At 53.2% G+C, this 18,427-nt stretch overlaps 1 protein-coding gene across 1 annotated transcript; it reads right to left on the bottom strand.

Annotated features, from left to right (window-relative positions):
- Positions 1–7,801: 7,801 nt before the first annotated feature.
- On the bottom strand, positions 7,802–18,183 carry LOC141731651 (olfactory receptor 14I1-like). Its single transcript, XM_074558065.1, has 5 exons — positions 18,126–18,183; positions 17,279–17,343; positions 16,868–17,165; positions 16,430–16,675; positions 7,802–8,757 (listed from the first exon to the last, which is right to left on the bottom strand). The coding sequence occupies exons 1-5, from the start codon at positions 18,181–18,183 to the stop codon at positions 7,802–7,804; spliced, it is 1,623 nt and encodes a 540-aa protein (XP_074414166.1).
- Between the last annotated feature and the right edge of the window lie 244 nt (positions 18,184–18,427).

An 18,427-nucleotide genomic window follows, 5' to 3' on the forward strand; every position in this document is an offset into this window, starting at 1 on the left:
CCAAGGCTGAGGCCCAAGGAGCATTTCTCAGCTGGCAGGGCAGCCTGAGAAGGGGAGGGGGGAATGCAGCAGCACAGGGCCCGTGGAACTAAGGGACCATTGTGACACTGTGAGGCCTCATAGAATCATGGAGAGCACTGTGACATTGCTGGTCCTCATGCAACCAAGGGGACTGTACTGACACTGTGTGACTCCATGAAATGTAGGGATCATTGTCATACTGAGAGTGTCACACACACTCCATCAAACGGAGGATCCATTTGTGATACCATGGGGCCTCATGGAACTGTGGAGACCATTGTGACACTTTGGCGTGCCTTGGAACCAAGAGGCCATTGTGACACTGCAAGATTCAATAGAGCCAAAGGTCCATTGTGACATTGCAGGGCCTCATGGAATCATGGAGACACCATTAAGACACTTCACAGCCTCATAGAACCAAGGAGATCGTTGTGACATTAAAGGGCACCATGGAGTCATGGAGACCATTTTGACACTACGAGGATCCATGGAATAAGCAAAGCATTGTGACACTGTGAGGCCGTATGGAACCTGTGAGACCATTGTGACCCTAGGGGTACCGACAGAACAAAGAGGACCATTGTGATACTCTGGGGCCTTGTGAAACCAGGAGACTATTGTGACACTGCAGGGTTGCATGGAACCAAGGGGCCATGGTGACTGTGGAACTCCATTGAACCCAGGGTTCATTGTGACACTGCGGGGATGTGTGGAAACAAAGATCCAGTGTGACACTGAGTGGCCTCCTGTAATCAATGGTCCATTGTGACACTGTGGAGCCAATGGAGACCATTGTGACACTGCAAACCCCCAGGGTCCAAAGGTCCATTGTGACATTGCAGGGCTCATGGAACAGAGGAGTCACATGACATTGTGGGGCCTGTGGAACCATGGAGGCCATTGTGACACTGCAAGGCCTCATGGAATCATTGGGACCATTGTGAAACTGTGGGGCCTTATGGAACCTAGCGGCCATTGTGACATTGTGGGACCCCATCAAACCAACGGGTCCATTGTGTTACTGCTGGACCCCATGGAAACAAGTCACCATTTTGGCACTGTTGGACCTCATGGATCGAAGGCACCATTGTGACACTATGAGGCCCCACAAAACCAAGGGAACACAGAACAGATCTGGCTGGTTTGGCCTCCCAGGGTCCCCTACACTGGTCCAGCTGACCTTGGCATGTTGAGGGTCTCTCCTCATCTGCTGCTGAAGCACTGGGGCTCTGTGCTTTCCTTCCTATGGAAAAGATCTCTCCTTCTTCTCCAAGTACCCCTGGCCAGAATTGGGATTTCACCTCCAAATTTCCATATATCCAGGGATTGTTCGCATGGGAATATTGCCAGGACAAGTCTGGCTGGTAATAGTTTCACAAGGGTCACATCTCATCTGTCCCCAAAGCACTGTGGAAGGCTCTGTGCTCCCTTTCCTATGAAAAAGAACCATCCTGCTTCTCCAGGAACCCATGACTGAGATTGGGCTTCCAACTCCAGAATTCCCTATGTGCAAAGACTTCTCCCAGACAAAATCTGCCATTCCTGACAAGTCTGGCTGGCCTTGACCGAGTGAGGCTCTCACCTGCCTTCCAAACACTGGGGCTCTGTGCTTTCCTTCCTATGGAAAAGAACTGTCCTTCTTCCTCCAGGTGCCCATGCCATAATTTGGATTCCACCTCCAACATTCCCTTTTGTGAAAGACTGGAGGAGATTGTTGGCTCAAAAGATTTCATGTGTGGGGGAGGAAGGGGCAGGTCCAGCCTTGCCCTGCCCTGGAACCCCAATCCCCCCAGAGCCTCTATCCCAGCCCAGCAGTGTCTGCCAGTCCCTGGCACAGCACAGGCAATTCTCCACAGCCACCTCTGCAGCCCTCAGCCCAGCTCCTGAGGGACCAAATGAGCCCAAGTCCCACCTGGGGGAAGGGCCCAGGAAGACCAAGGAGAATTGAAGGCTGAGCCGAAGGCAAGCACACATCTTGGCCCTACCTCCTCTTGGAATTTCCATCTGAACAGTGCTGGAATCCAGGAGTCGGTAGCTCTGTGTGTGCTTCTCTAAATCACATTTTTCTCTCTTCCTGTGCATTCTCCTTCAATTTCTGTGCTCTTGCAAATTTTGATTAACTTTAAATTAAACAAGCTAAGAGTTTTTGAAGTTGAATGGGCCAAATTAATGCTTTGAGAAGTGTTTTTTTTGTTGATTGAATGTCCTATTAAACCATTTCCCAGAGTTTCCCTGATTTTCTCAAGTTCCCAGTAAAGGCTGTTTTGTTGTTTTGAGCTCCTGAGAATCTCCTGTTTATTTCTCCTCAGTAACTGCTTTTAAATTTCTAATTGAGAGAACTGTTCGGGGAATGTGGATCAGGGCTTGTGTGTCCTGCTTGGCCCAGCCCAGGCAGGGCTTTCCCAGCCACATTCCACACTCCATTTCCCAGCTGGATCTGCTGGTGCCTCTGAGTTGTGCTGCCCCAGCCCCAGGGACGCTCTCCTTGTCTGCCCATTCCCCCACGGTCTCTGGGCAGGGATGGCCTCAGTTAGGGCTGCTGACATCCTCAGCACCTTGGAGGCTGCTGCTGAATTTTCCTGCTCCAGGGGCTTGTTCAGCCTTCAGCTCTCCAGTGCAGGAATTCAGTGTCCCAGGGCTGATTAACATTCAGGACACCTAAACTAGCCAAGCCTCTGGGAATAATTGGATTTTAATTTTCAAATCATTTGTGGTTAGGTAGATCTCAGTAGCGTATTCAAAGTAAATGCATGATATTTAAAATGACAGCGAGAAGATTTTTTTAGGTCCTATTTAGTTTTGTTTTCCTGGTTTTTTTATTGCTATGTGCAATCTCCAATTGACACTGAATCCAAGTATCTCCTCATGAATTTGAGTAGATATGAAAATCAAGACCCTTCATGGCTGACAATCAATGAGACTCTGTCCGTACTCCCACCCCACCATTCCCCCCACCCAAGCGCTGGCACTCAGAGCAGCCTTGTGCAAATCTGAGCTCCCTCCAGCCCAGGCTGCACCTGCAGCTTTCAGCTCCTTGGCTCCAACTCCCACCTGCTTTCCTTGGAGAAGGAGCTGCCTGAGATGCAGAGGGGTGTTCATTTATTGTCATCCAACAAACCCAAGGGGAGGCACAACTCCATCAAATGCAAAAGTCATTCTTCTCCCTGAGTCTGCTGTTCCCCTGATCCCCACAGCCTGTCTGATTTCCTTCATCCCTGCATTGCCAGGGACTTTGTGGGACAAGGGAGGTCTGCTCTAGGGATGGAGGGAGGTCCAAGTGCAGCCCCCAGAGTGGAAACCACAACTCATCAGGTTTCTGTCCTTTGAGGGATCAGGAACTGGTGAGGCTCAGAGACACAGAAAGGTTCATCTTCATGGCCAACATAAAAATTTTGACCGTGATAAAATTTAATAAACATCAAAACACTTCCCTCAGTTACTTGTGACATCTCAGCAATATCTGACGTGTCCATCATCCACAAGGGATAGCCATAAAGGAATGACTTTAGACAAAGACATAATAAGAGGTGATAGAATAGATAAAACTACAACTAAGATGCTGACTAAGGAGTTATTTAAACTTCTGAAAGAGTGGGCAACTCCCTTAAGGTCAAGCATGAAGCCAGTCAAGGGAGACTCATTGGAATGGTCAGAAAACAGCTGCAGGAAGAAAACTGGGACAGAAGGGAAGGACATAGATCCAGCTGCTCTAAATGAAGACATGTTCTTAAACAAGGCCATTTAAACAGGAGAGCTGGAAACACCTAAAGGAAGAGGGTCATGACACATTAGACTGAACGTTGGTGACAAGAGTAGAGGGGAAGATCAGTATTCCTTCTCCTGCCATCAGCAGAAGAATCCAGGAAATCCAGGAAATTCCTTCTCTTGGCAGGAATACTTTGCCAATTCTAAGAAGTACTCAAAAGACCCAGATAATTAAGATTTGCTTGTAGACAAAAAAACAAACATGTATTAACACCTGTGCCGCTTTTCAGGCAGACATCAGCTGTGTGACTATGAACAGGCAGTGCCACTTGTGCCCTGAGGCGCCCAGCTGGGATTGGATCTCTCTGAAAGCACCTGAGGGAGAGCAGAGCACCTTGCAAGCTGCAGGTCCCTGACAGCCCCGCAGGGCTCCTGTCCCCTCAACATCTGCTCTGCTTCAGTCTGAAACAGGGCCCAGCATGGTGCCAGGATCATCAGAGAGCTGAGGTGTGTGCTGGAATTCAAAGCCCTCCCCATCCCGCAGCAGCCCTGCATTTCCCTCCTGCAGCCTTGGTCTCCAGCACAGCCATGGAGGCTCTTTGGGCTCTGGACTGTTGCTACAGCCCCCAAGGGCAGTTGAGCTCTGCCTTCGGCACAGTCAGGCCTGGCCAGCGCAGGCCATGCTCAGCAATTGCTTGTGTGTGCCTGGCCTTGCTGTCAGCCCCGGCAGCGGCTGCGTGGCCCCTTTGTGGCCCTGTGCTGGCCCAGCCATGGTGGCCCAGCCCCTGGGCAGGCCCAGCCCAGGCCAGGAGCATTGCGGCTGGGAACGGCCCCTGTGCCATGGTGCCCACAGCAGCCTTGGGGCTCTGTGCCACATGGCCTCCCTGCTGGGCAGCCTCTGCCAGCTCCTGCAGAGCCCCTGGCACCTGTAGGGCTGCACAGACATCCCTGCCCTGGGCTCTGCCGGCCTCTGGGCCAGTAGAGAGGCAGCCAGGGCTGGCCATGGCTGGGAACAGGCCCTGAGCTCCGCAGGAGGATGGAGCTGGGCCACAGCCAAACTCAGCCCAGGCCAAAGCTGGGCTCAGCAGCCAGGGCTGCCAAGGGCTGGGCACGGAGGCTGGCACTGGCAAATGTCCTGGGCCCCCTCCCTGCTCTGTCCATGCCACCAAGGGCACAGAGCAGCCTCCTCTCTGGGCCACTTGCCTGTTTGCAATGCCTTGCACAGGCGCTGGCCCTGCCTCACAAGGCCTGGCCTGAGTCCTGCCCCTGCACGCTCAGCCAGGCTGAGATGGACACTGATGGTTTCTGGGACAGGCTCTCTGAGCCCAGCCCAGCTCCCTGCAAGCTTTGCCAGCTGCCCTGAGCTCTGGGCAGCACCAAGGGCCTCTCCCCAGCCCAGCCCAGCCGGCTCTGGCCCCACAGCTCTACTCAGGCCAGGCTGCTCTGGCCACTGCCCCACGGCCTCAGTCCCTGGCAAGGGCACAGCAGCAGCTGCAGCTGCCGCAGGACTCAGCCCCAGCCATGGGGGAAGGTGCTTGGCCAAGGCCAAAGAAGGCTCCCTGGCTGCCCTGCTCCTCTCTGCCTGAGGTGCTGAGAGCTCTGCAGCCCCTGCTGCCATCCCATCTGCCCAGGGCAGCACAAGAGCCCCGGCCTTGGGGCCCTCAAGAGCTGCTCCTGCTCCAGGCCCAGGGCCCATGCCAAAGCTGGGGCAGCCACAGAGCTGTGCTCATTTCTGTTCATTGCTGCTCTGATGGGGATGGATCGTCAGCCACTTGGAGTTTGCTGATAAATTTTCCTCTTCCAGGGGCCTCTTCTTTCTTGAGCTCTTCAGTTCAGGAATTCAGTGAGAAAAGCAAAAAATATTTTTTCTAAACATCTGATCAAGATAAGCCACTGGGAATTATTTAAATTTTCAATTTTTCTGTCGTTAATTTGACAGACTTAAAAAGTTAATTCAAAGTGAATATAGTGTATTGAAAACAATGCCAAGTGAACTGCTTTTTCCTGTTTTCTATTCCTCTTTATAGATTGATATCAGCAATGGCACTTGATATTAGCCCCCAACACCTTCTAATGCATTCAAAGCAGATGTGAAAACCAAGACCCTTCATGGCTGAAAATCAATAATACTTTGTCATCACCCTCTCCCCACCATTTCCCTCATAAAACCACTGGCACTCCTATGGATCAGGAATGGTGTGGCCAGCAGGAGCAGGGCAGTGATTCTTCCCCTGCACTCAGCATTGGTGAGGCCACACCTCGAGTGCTGTGTCCAGTTCTGGGCACTCCAATTTAGGAAGGCCATGGAGGGGCTGGAGCGTGCCCATAGAAGGGAAACAAGGCTGGTGAGGTGTCTGCGGCACAAGTCCTGTGAGGAGCGGCTGAGGGAGCTGGGGTGGTTTATCCTGGAGAAGAGGAGGATGAGGGGAGGCAAGGCGGTAGCAGGACACAGGTTGGACTTGATGATTTCCAAGGTCTTTTCCAACCTTCCTGATTCTGGGATTCTATGAAAGAACCCTTGGAGCAGTTGCAGGATGAGCCCTGGGACTCCTCTTCAGCAGCTCCAGCAGCCCAGGTCCCTCAGCTTCTCCTGCCAGCCCCAAAGCCCATCCTGTCAGTCCTGCAGAGCCTCTGCAGCTCCTCCTCACTGCCCAGAACAGGGAGCCCCAGAGCCAGACACAGCAGCCCAGATGTGCCCCCCTGGCCTGGGGTGCCTCTGGCAAGGGAGCAGCACCAGGCACTGCAGGAGCCTGCAGACAATTCCTGCAGCACTTGAAGGATGATCCTGATCCCCAAGGGACGTTCCCATGGTGCCAAGTCAGGAACTGCAATGGGGAATGGGGCCAGAGAGGAAAGGGCAAACAGGGATGGGCTGTTTGCAGGGGAGGGAACAGGGCTGGGCAATGGGAAGAAATTAATAAAACGGAAATGGAAAGAAAGCAAAGGTGATGCCAATGAAATACTGAAGGCAGTTTGGGGGTGGCTGCCAGGCAGCCCTGGCTCTGAGCAACAGCATCTGCAGTGGCACAGGAAACTCCCAGCTGATGGGAACAAATTTCTGGCTGACTGCAGAGGCCAGAACAAAGCTGAGTGGTTTCCCTGGTGTCCCCCAGCCCTTGCTGTCCCAGGGGCTGATGGCATTTGTGCTCCCTCAGGTTCATGTCCCCACACCAACAGCATGGGGGTGCTCCCCCTGCTCTGTGCAATGCAAACAGGGGCTGCTGAGCCAGTGCTGCCGTGTCTGTGCCTGCAAGGATGGGGCACCTGTGTGAGCTGGGGGAGAGGCCAGGGCTGCAGAGGGGGGATGTTGTTGGAAGCTCCATGAGGACGCTCTGGGACGCTGCCCTGGGCTGTGCAGTGCACTGGGGATGGATCAGCCCCTGCTCTGCTGCTCCTTCCCATCTGCCCCAGGGCCCTTGCAGAGCACCAGCCATGCTGTTGGCCCCCAGCCTGCCCATGGCCAGCCTGGGGCTGCTCACGGGGCTTTTCTGTGCTGAGCATTGGCCTGTTCTTGAGAGAGCCTGGGCAAGGAGCCTGGAGCCCCCAGGCCCTGGGCTGAGGCGTCAGCGCTGCCCCAGCAGTGGCCATGGCCTGTCCCTGCTGCAGCCCCGGCACTGCCACCCCAGGGCTGTGCCCGGCCCCGAGAGCACTCAGGCCCTGCAGCAACACCAGGGCCACCAGGGCAGTGGGGCAGGGCCACGGCAGCAGCACTGGCAACACCAAATGCTGCTGCTGCTGGGCACAGCTGCTGGGCCAGCACTGATCTGCCCCCAGCTCTGCACACAGACATTGCTGCTGCAGCTCCAGAGACGGCAACAAAAGGGCATCTCTGCAGAAAACATTGCTGGGAGATCCTTTAGTTCATTTAAAGGCACTGACAGTGCAGCCCCTCATTGACACAGTCGCTGGCTATGGGAAAGTGGAGAGAAACAAAATGAGACATGGCAAAAGAATGGCTTTACTTTGTGGACAGAATGAAAAAATCAAAGTAAAGGAAAAAACTTTCAAAATGAAAGCAGGAAGAAGTATCAAAGATGCTTTTATTACAAGTGATTTGCAGAAACTGGCCAGCAGTTTAATGTTCCTGAATGCATCCAGTCATGTGTCTCCACACTGCAGCCTTGAGCTCCTGGTTCCTCAGGCTGTAGATAAAGGGGTTCAGGGCTGGAGGCACCACCGAGTACAGAACTGACAGGGCCAGATCCAGGGATGGGGAGGAGATGGAGGGGGGCTTCAGGTAGGCAAACATGACAGTGCTGACAAACAAGGAGAGCACAGCCAGGTGAGGGAGGCAGGTGGAAAAGGCTTTATGCCGTCCCTGCTCAGAGGGGATCCTCAGCACAGCCCTGAAGATCTGCACATAGGAGAAAACAATGAACACAAAACAGCCAACTACCAAACAGGCACTAACTGCAGTGGGCCCAAGTTTCCTGAGGTGAGATTTTGAGCAGGAGAGCTTGAGGATCTGTGGGAGTTCACAGAAGAACTGGCCCAGGGCATTGCCATGGCACAGGGGAAGGGAAAATGTATTGGCCGTGTGCACGAGAGCATTGAGAAAGGCACTGGCCCAGGCAGCTGCTGCCATGTGGGCACAAGCTCTGCTGCCCAGGAGGGTCTCATAGTGCAGGGGTTTGCAGATGGACACGTAGCGGTCGTAGCACATGACAGTCAGAAGGGAATACTCTGTTGAGATGAAGAACAGAAAGAAAAAGAGCTCAGCAGCACATCCTTTGTAGGAGATGTTCCTGGTGTCCCAGAGGGAATTGTGCATGGCTTTGGGGACAGTGGTGCAGATGGAGCCCAGGTCGCTGAGGGCCAGGTTGAGCAGGAAGAAGAACATGGGTGTGTGCAGGTGGTGGCCGCAGGCTACGGCGCTGATGATGAGGCCGTTGCCCAGGAGAGCAGCCAGGGAGATGCCCAGCAAGAGGCAGAAGTGCAGGAGCTGCAGCTGCTGCGTGTCTGCCAATGCCAGCAGGAGGAAGTGCCTGATGGAGCTGCTGTTGGACATTGGCTGTGGCTGGGCATGGGGATCTGTTCATGGAGAAAGGACAGTGACAAGTCAGGAGAGGCTGCTTTGAGCCAAGCCTGGGTTATTCCCTGCAGCCTGTCCCACTGGGACTCACCCAGCCTTGTTCCTCCTCTGGGAAAACCTTCATCCAGGTCTGTGCCTGAGCTCCAGTTGTTCTTGCTGAGTGTGCCAGGAGCAGCCAGGGGTGTGCATAGGGGCTCTCTTGGAGCCATCCCTGCCCCGCTGCTCTGGGTTTGTGGCCATGTAGCAGAGGGATAAGGCTGGATGTTCAGGATTTGTCAGGGGAATCATTCCTAATGGAGATAGGATTGGTAGCATCTGCACTCCCAAGACCAAATGATGGCAGGAGTTGGTTTTAGGAAGTGTTTTCCTATCCACACATCATTCCTGGCTCTCTGAGATCAGAAATCCCCAGCATTTCTGCTGCACTCAGAGTTTGCCACTGACAGATATGAGAGGCAAAGGATTCCCTGTGGCTCAGGGAAGGAGAGGGGCTGGATGGGCTTGTTCCCAGCTGCCCTGCTTTACACCTTTGGCTGTAGTCAGAGCACAGTCACACTCCTGGGTCACCCTGGGATAAACCAGACCCTGCTCAGAGCAGAGGGACCCCTGAATTTCTCACCCTCTCTCAAAGTCTCTGGGCAAGGTCTCAGCACCCCCTTGTGCCAAGGACACTCACAGCTCCCTTCGCAAACACAGCAGCATTTCCTCAGCTCTGGCAGCTCTGCCCTTCCCTGTGGAACTCCCAGAGGCTCTGGCACAGATTTGCACCCAGGAGGGCAGCTCAGAGCTTGGAAGGGCACAGCAAGGAGATCCCTGGCTGTGCCCATGATGGGATCTCAGGGAGTGGACTCAGCTCATTCCCCTTTCCCATGGACTGCTTTGCCCACAGCCCCACAGGTGCCAGGGAAGCTTGGACACCCCATTCCCATGGACACCACTGCCTGGCAGGAATGCCAAGGGCAGAGCCAGACTCAGCAGCTGCAAATGCCAGAGCCTCCCTGAGAGCAGCAGATAACAATGACAATATCAGGGCAGGGCAGAACCAAGAGAAGATGTTGTGGTGCTGTGCCTGAGAGGGCAGGGCAGAGACAGCCGGGCACTCAGGACAGTGTTCCCGTGCCCAGCTGTGCCTGGCACCTCCCACACACCAACAGTGCCCTCATCCTGCCCCCAGAACTGCTCTCTTCAGCCCCCTCTCCTTCCCTGAGCATCTCCCTGGGCCTGGACATTCCCTCCTGAGAGGAGCCTTGTCCCTGCCAGCGCTCACAGAGCCCATCCCAGCCTGTGTGCCCTGGCCGGGGCCCTACAGAAACCTGCCTGTGTGCAGGGCCCTGGCTGGGGCAGGCTCTGTGTGCAGCTGGGCAAGGGCAGCTCAGGAGAGCCCTGCTGGGTCCTGCAAAGGTGATGCTGCTGCTGTCCAGGGCTGAGGAGTGGCTGAGGGCCCTTTGGGAGGCTCCCAGCAGAGAGACTGGCCACCCAAAGTTACAATTCTGGAGTCTCTGTAAATGTTCAAACATTCCTTGGATGATCCTGTGTGTCCCTTTCGACTCAGAATGTTCTGTAATTCTGGGTTTACAATTACTGTTCTGCTTCTCTCATCCCCCTTTTGTCTATAATCAAGAGAGAAAAAAAACCCTTGCAAAAATGTTAGAACAGTAAAATAAAAAAGAGACATTTATTGGAAGTGTCCAGGTGTCCCAGTGGGGAAGTAGCACATCCTGGCCCCTGATTTCAACAATTTATTAAGGTTGATTAATTAGGATATTTAACAAGAACATCCAATAGGAGATTCAGTTGCCGCAGTGACACACTCCTGGGTCAACCCATTGGAGTGGGTCCATGGGCTTCTTTGCCTTCACTTTTTGTTCTGATTGTTCACATTCTGGTCAATTAGAAAAATGTTTTTGTAGGTTCTCTTCCTGATAATAAAACTATTGGATAATAAGACTGATAAGACAGTATTTCAGAAATGTATTTAGACAGTGAGCTTATTGTTCTAAAATCCAAGAGAAAGGTTAGGAAATGTACAAGAGTTAATTAAGGATTATAATTACATAAGTACATAATAGTAGTTTAATACTGTTAATTAAGAATGTAGTAGTGTTAAGTAAGGATTGTAGATTTATGACTATATAATGATAATTAACAGAGCTTTGAGTATATAAAAATGCATAAAATGTATAAACCTTTTTGTCATCACCCCAACTTTCCCATGCTTTTCCAATAAGGAAATTGAAAACACTCTCAGGAAAGCTCCTGATCTTTCCAGCAATCCCATGCTTACCTTCTTTGGGAAGGGTCCTCCGGAGCTGTGCCCAGGCTGGTCTGGAGCTGGGAGCAGCCCTGCCCCACCCAGCCCCTCTCAGCAGCAGCCCCTGCCCTGCTCAGGGTGGCTCCTTCCCCCCACAGCTTCTCCCCAGCGCTGGGAGCAGCTCCCCGGGCCGGCTGAGAGCTGTCCCTTGCAGGCAGCAGAGTCCCAGCCGCAGCACAGCACCCTGGGCTGCAGGACCCTGCTCTGCAGGACAGCCCTTGGCACCCCTGGCTGCAGCCCCGGCTTCTCAGCCCTGCAGCAGAGCCTGGCAACAGGAGCTGCCTTGGGCTGTGCCTGGGCTGGGGCAGCAGGGAAAGCCAGCCCTGCCCTAGGGCCACAGCCCTGCCCTGGAGCAGCTCTGAGAGTCCTCCTGAAAGGTCCTCAAAGCTGTGGGATGTGCCAGCTGCAGGAGATCCCTGTAGGAACTGCAGCTTCTCTTCCCACAGCCAGGGAATGACTGCTTCAAACCTGGGATGATTTCTGCTCTAGTGAGCCCCGAGTGAGCTCTGCTCTGTGCTCCCAGCCCAGGCTGAGTTTAACCCCTCTGTGCTGTGCCCAGGGTGGCTGCAGGCAGTGCCCCAGCCCTGCTGGGCTGTGCACAGCAGCTGCTCCTGGCCAGAGCTGTCTCTGCAGCGCTGCCCTTGCCAGGAGCTGCCTCTGTGCTGGGAGCCTCTCTGCAGGTTTTTCAAAGGACTTTGGGTTTGGCTTTTGCCTTGGAGTCTCTGAGTGGTTTGTCCAATCATGACCTCCAATTATCTGCTGTAGTTAGTCCCTGGAGAGGCTTTGTCAGTCACAACACTCAGTGGGGCTCATTAATACTTCAGGGTACTTCAGTTATTTTAAGGTACTTGGTGTTTTCCTTTTGATACAGACTTCATGAGAGGTTTGTGCAATCATGGCCCCAATTATCTGCGTTAATGAGTCCCTTGAGAGCTTTGTACTGACACTCCACTACTGAGTGGAGCTCATTAATGCCTGGAGATACTCAAGGATTTTAAGGTACTTTGTGGATTTAAGAATACTTTCATGTGCCTTTAAGGATTTCCCTTCCCACACTGAGTCTCTGAGAGGTTTTTGTGCCATCCTGGCCTCCAATTCTCTCCTCCAAGGAGTCCATGAGAATCCTGTGTTGGGTACCTTCCTCCTTTCTGTTTTACAACAAAGATGGAACTGAAAGAATTTTAAAAGGCTTTCTAAAAGCACCAAAAAAAACATGGAACAATTAACAATACAACAACAACCACTAAGAGAATTAATAGTCTTGTTTTAGCTAGTCATCATCCAACCCTTTAGTCTCTTGGATTGGAAGAGTTTATTGAACCAGTCTTTGTTTTCCACTTGAAGCTTCTTGAACCCTTCCTTCAGTACCTGAATGCTCTTGTGGATTGACTCACTGTGGCTGGAGAGGTTCATGCCACACATGCCCTCAGAGTCTACACAGCCATGCCCATGTGCCCAGAGTAAAAACTCTATCGCTGTTGTGCAAGGTGGCCTGTCTGATGGTCTCTGTGTCTGAGAGCAAGCCATTCAATGTGAGGGAGGTAGCATTGGTTTGCTTACTTAACAGGAACCCAAAATGGTCTAATTGTCCTAAAGCTTTAGCTGCAGCCACTCAAGGTAGTCCAAACCGGGGGTGCTACCATCTGATACCTGGATTAAAGCTTGCAAAGCCATCTCTTTGATATCATCCAATACTTCCCTGGAGATACCTACTACTTGATTATCTAGTGGGCTGTGTTGTCCCTCTCCAGCTAGATGGTTGATTGTCAATTCCACCCTTGCCTCATTATTAGCATAGTCTGCTATTAATTGATTTAGCAAACACTTCCATCCCCTTCCCACAGGGTGTATTCCGTAGGTGACAACAACATGGTCAAAATATATTTTAAATTATAGGGGGTTACGACATGTGGAGTAAACATGGCCCTCATTAGGCCATTAAAACAAGGTAAGTCCCTCCTATGGTCTTTTTCTGCCCTACATAGATCCTTGATTTCCCCATAAACCAATGGCTGATACGTGGGATTCTGCCCCCTTCTCTCATAACATACGGGGATAACAAGGAGTTTTGAGACTATTTACCACTCTCCTTGCTTAGCTGCTTCTTTCTGGATCATTTCCCAGGGATTTTCTGGGGTTGAGGGGTGATGTGGCTCTGGGGAATCCAAACTCTCTTCTGGGGAGGAAGAATAACTTGGAGCAGAATAATTTGTATTAAAATTAGTGTGACAGTTTGGCTTAGTATCTCTGACCATAGGGGTTATATTGTTGCTGGAGGGTGATGTAAAGGGCACTGCCATTTTGTCAGGTGTTGGGGAGGAAGGGCTTTGATTTAGGATGGCAGACTTCTGGGACGGAGTTTTGGAGGCATGGCCCAGGGTGGAGGTGGAATGATTGAGAGTGGGGGTGTGACCTGCAGTTGTGAGGGTGGAGTCTGGAGGTTCGTTCAGGGCGGAAGAGAAGGTTGTGGTACCAGGAAGTGGAGGAACCAAGATGGAGGGAGGATGGTCAGTCTCACAAGCCACATTCAGGCTCCTTCCCTCTTAACTCTCCAGGTCATAATGCTCCAAGACTGCGTGGCCATTGCCATCTTGGACCATCATGGAAGGTCCGATAAAGGCAGACCTTTATCAAGGTTTGGGGGGAGGTCCCGAGTTAGGAGTGACCAACGGATTGAATTTTCAACACACTACTTGCTGGTGAGGGGTCTCAAGGATGGTGTAGGAACATGGGGAGCATGTGGGCTGCAATGGAGTCTGTTTTGATCAAAAGGTTGTACAGTTTAACTCCCATGGAGTCCCAAAATTCAGTGGTATGGATTTCGACAGCAGAGGTATCTGGAAAATTTTTAATGATCCACCTCATGATTGATATTTTTTCGTTCTTTGAAAATATTTCGTCATGATCAGTGAGAATTAACTTAAAGGATCCATATATGCTCCTTTCTACTGTGGACATCTGGCTGCCCATTTTTCTTTCTCTGTCTTATGGGGAAGAGCCACCGAAACACCCTAAATCAATGTTGTGACATGGGTGTGTATTGTAAAAACACAGCGGCAAAATGGGCAATAAATGTCTTGCATTTCCCCAAACCCACCTACGATCCTATAGAGGTGAAACCTTCATCGTCCCTGCAGATCCTGGGCAAGGTCCCTTGAAGCAACCCTGAATCCTCTTGGCCCGGCACAATGCAAAATCCCAGTGAGCACTGGCCTATCCATCAGCTAACCCCAGCTGATGTGACTGACACAGGGAGCCCTGAATATCATGGTCCCTGTTCAAATGTCACAATGAAGGTGGCTGCAACAAACCTCTCTGGCTCCCTGACTTCAGGGTCAGGGTGGCAAAAATGAAAAGGAGCGAGTTTGATGGAGTTGTTTAAAAGGAACTTTAACAACAGGGTGAAAAACAATAAACATGGAGAAGTTGAGAACACTATGAGGGGCAGGATCCAAAGACCTGAGACGAAAGGGAAGCAACAACATAGACACTTGGCTGTAGAAAACTAGAACAATAACCATTTAGGGGAAACAAGTAACCAATAAGGGAGTAGACACTTGGACAAGTTAGCACAGCAACACTAAAGGCTTATGGGGGAACATGTTAAGCAAATGATTTCTAGGGCTTGAAACTCCTGCCAAATTCTTTTGGGGTAAAATATGGGTGACTCTAAGTTACAGCTGGGCTAACTGGCCACATTGCTGCTTTGCACTGGCCCCTTGGGGCCATGCAGCCCAACAGAACCACAAAAATGTCCTGGGTTCCATGAGGCTCCACAGTGTCACAATGGTCCCTTGGATCCATGGTACTCTGCAGTGCCACAGTGGACCCTTCATGTCCCAAGGCTCCCAAGTGTCACATTGGTCTCCACAGGAAGGAAGCCACGGAGGCCCATGTTTCAGGAGCTGATGAACAGCAACCACCAGAGGCCAAGGGAAGCCTGACATGTCTGTCCTGGCAGGTTTGCTTGGAGCAACCCTTGGATATTCAAAATTATGAATGTGGAATCCTAATTTCAGAATTTTTTTGCCTGGAGAAGGATGATTTTTTCCATAAAAGAAAAGCACAGAGCCCTTTCCAGTGTTTGGAAAACAGGTGAGTTCTGCCACTCAGAAGTTAAAGACCAGCCAGATCTGTCCATCCTGGCAGCTTTAGTCTGGCAGCAATACTTGGATACAGAGAAATTTGGAGGTGGAATGCAAATTTTGGCCATGGATACCTGGAAAAGATGGTCAGTTCTTTTCCATAAGAAGGAAAGTGCAGATCCCCAGTGTTTCAGGGGCAGATGGGAGCGGCCTTCCACATTCCAAGGTCAGCCAGATCTGTCAGGTGACCCCTGGGAGACCAAGGCAACCATACCTCTTTGGTTTTCCCTTGCTTCCACAGGGCCCTCCAGTGTCACAATGGCTCTGTGCTTCCATGAAGCCTTGCAGTGCCACAGATGTTGTCTGCTTCCACGATGCCCTCAGGTGTCATATTGGCCCCGTGGTTAGACAAGTCCTTAAGGATCTTAATGGTCTCCATGGTTCCACAAGGCCTCACAGTGTCACAATGATCTATTTGTTCCATGAAGCCTTGCTGTGTCCAATGCCCAAATTGGGGGGTTGTGGAACCCCCCAATGGTTCCACAACTTCCCATAGTGTCACAATGGCCCCTTCCTTCCATGAGGCCCTGCAGGGTCACAGTGGCCCTTTGGTTCCATGGGGCCCCACAGCGTCACAAGGGTCTCCATGATTCCATGGGGCCTTGCAATGCCACAATGGTCTCCAGGGATCCACGGTGCCTCACAGGATCATGACGGCCCTTTGGCTCCACAAGGCCCTGAAATGTAGCAATGGCCTCTTGGTTCCACAAAGCCCTGCTGCTTCACACTGGTCCCTTGGGACCATGCGGCCCAACAGAGCCACAAAGATATCCTTGATTCCATGAGGCCCCACAGTGTCACAGTGTCAAAATGGCCCCTTGCATCCATGGTACCCTGCAGTGTCCCAATGTTCTCCTTGGTTCCAGAAGTTCCTACAGTGTAACAGGTTCCACAAGGGCCTGCAGTGTCACCATGGCCCATTGGTTCCACAATGCTCCCCAGTGTCACAATGGTCTCCATAGGAAGGAAACAAGTGAGCCCCAGTGGTGCAGGGGTATAGGTGGCATTTGAGTCATAGTAAAATATATGTATTGTATAGGTGGCCTTGCCCCGATAAGTCCCGGATGTTCTAACTGGGCTACTTCCGAGGTGCCCATGGCTCTCCACATTAGCGCGGCGGCTCTGTGGGACCAGAGCTGTGCGTCAGTACCGTGTCCCGTGCAGCTGCAGCAAGCTCAGGAAACAGAGGGGCCCGAGGGTGCCGGTGCTCTTTGCCTGTCTGGCAGAGCCCGCTGGACAGGCTGTACAGGGCAAGAGGCCCTCCGGGCCAGCGAGCACCAAGCTCTTGAAGCAGTTTTGCCCCGTACCCATCACACGTTGGGGCACAGCGCAGGAGGCTCATCACCACGGGGGCAGGGTGTTCTTCAGTCAGGCTGACAATGGCCGTTTGCAGCCCGGTGTCCACAGATTCACAGGACGTGAGTCTCTGCAGCATGGCACTCACCACAAGGAACCTTGCACCTGGAGGAAGCGGCATAGGGAGGACTTGGAGTGCTGTCCAAGGGAGCAACTTGCGCAGCTTCCCCCAAGAAGTGCTTGCCTTCCCAGCCCACTGTGATGGGGCTGAGGGGGGCCAGCGGACATGGCTTGAGGGGCTGCGTGATCCTGGGAGGCCTTCAGCCCTGGCCCCAGGCAGCTGCAGAGAATAAAAACCCTTCTGGAAAAACTCCAGAGTAGGTCTAGGACACACAGTGAGTGTGGGCATGGCCTCAGTCTCTGGGATGCCCTGTGGGATGGTGTTGGTGGTGGCCATGCCCTCTGTCAGGGCCATGTCAGCCTCCTCCCAGCCCTCATCCGTTTCCCAGTCAGAGCTGGCGGCCAGGTTAGAGGACACTGTGCTGGCAGCAGCCTCTGCCCGCAGCTCGCTGGGCCTGGATTTGGGCTCGGCCGTGCCCTCGGGTGTGGAGACGCCAGTCATTTTGCGCTGAAGGCACAGGAACCTCTGCAGTGTCTGCAGCAGAAGGACGGGTGGGAAGAGAGGGACGTTCCATGGCCTTCTCCAAGTGCGGGGCCCAGCCGAGCAGTGCCAGCAGACCCAGCCCAGGTGGGGATGGCTTTGGGTACCTGCGCGGCTCGGTGGAAGCGGCCACGGGTGGGCTCCTGCTCTGGAGTCCAGTCCTTGTCCGCATCTGGCAAAGAGCGAGCGCAGCCAGAGCTGAGGGGCTGTGGGAGAGGCCAGAGAACACAGCCCAGCCCTGCGCTCCCCAGGCAGGAACAGCCCCCCGGGAGCCCAGGGGATGGAGCATGGCCATCGGGGGGGCAGCCATGGCCCCTGTCCCATCCCGTCCATGGGCGTGTCCACAGAGATGGGATGGGATGGGATGGGATGGGATGGGATGGGATGGGATGGGATGGGATGGGATGGGATGGGATGGGATGGGATGGGGCCAGGACGGCTGCAGGCACAGGCCCTGCGGCCCAGGTCCATCACTCACCGTGCTGCAGTGGCTGCAACTGCTGTGGCTTTGCAAGCTGCTGCCCTGGGGCAGCTGCAGGGCCTTTGCTTTTCTTCCCCCAAAGCCCTTTGAACAGACTGAGCCTGCCTGCCATCTCGCTGTCTGACCTCAAGGGCACCTTCGAGACAGATGCCTTGGCAAAGGCCCGAGTCAGCGAGTGCTGCAGTTGTGCCTTGCAGGCACCTTCAACAGAGGAGCCTCAGGAAGGCTACAGGACAGCAAGTCCTGCACTCTGCTCTCGAAGGGCTTCTGCCAGAAGGACAGGAGACTCCTGGTGAATGATGGAGCTCCCACAGGCTGGCCACGAGGGCAACGGCTGCAGGGATGGGAGATGCCTAGGAAAAGCTCTGAGTCACCGAATCCTGAGGTCTGGCCGTGAGGCCAGTCGCAGGAGGAACGCCTTGGAAAAGCTCCGGGTCAGCAACCAACGAGCCGGCTGTGCGGGGTCGCCTCACAGCACCGCTCTGTCACCTCCCGTCCCGCCATGTGCACCGAGCACTGTGGCATGGCCATGTCGCCACCAGCCCCTATGTCAGCGCATGTCACAAAGGACTGCTCAGACACACTGTCCCTTTTGGTTTCACGGGGAACCTGCTGCACCGTGTCACAAAGGGTCACTGCTGCCACTTGCCCCGGGGCCACCCCCTCCCCACCCATGGTGTGCCCGGTTGGAAGGACTCTCCACAGTGCCCAGCCCGCACAGCCCAGCTCACTGCCGGCCCTGGAGCAGAGCAGCTTCCAGCAAGCAAGAGGCAAA

Source organism: Zonotrichia albicollis, chromosome 24 (assembly GCF_047830755.1).
Source record: "Zonotrichia albicollis isolate bZonAlb1 chromosome 24, bZonAlb1.hap1, whole genome shotgun sequence".
NCBI lineage: Eukaryota > Metazoa > Chordata > Aves > Passeriformes > Passerellidae > Zonotrichia > Zonotrichia albicollis.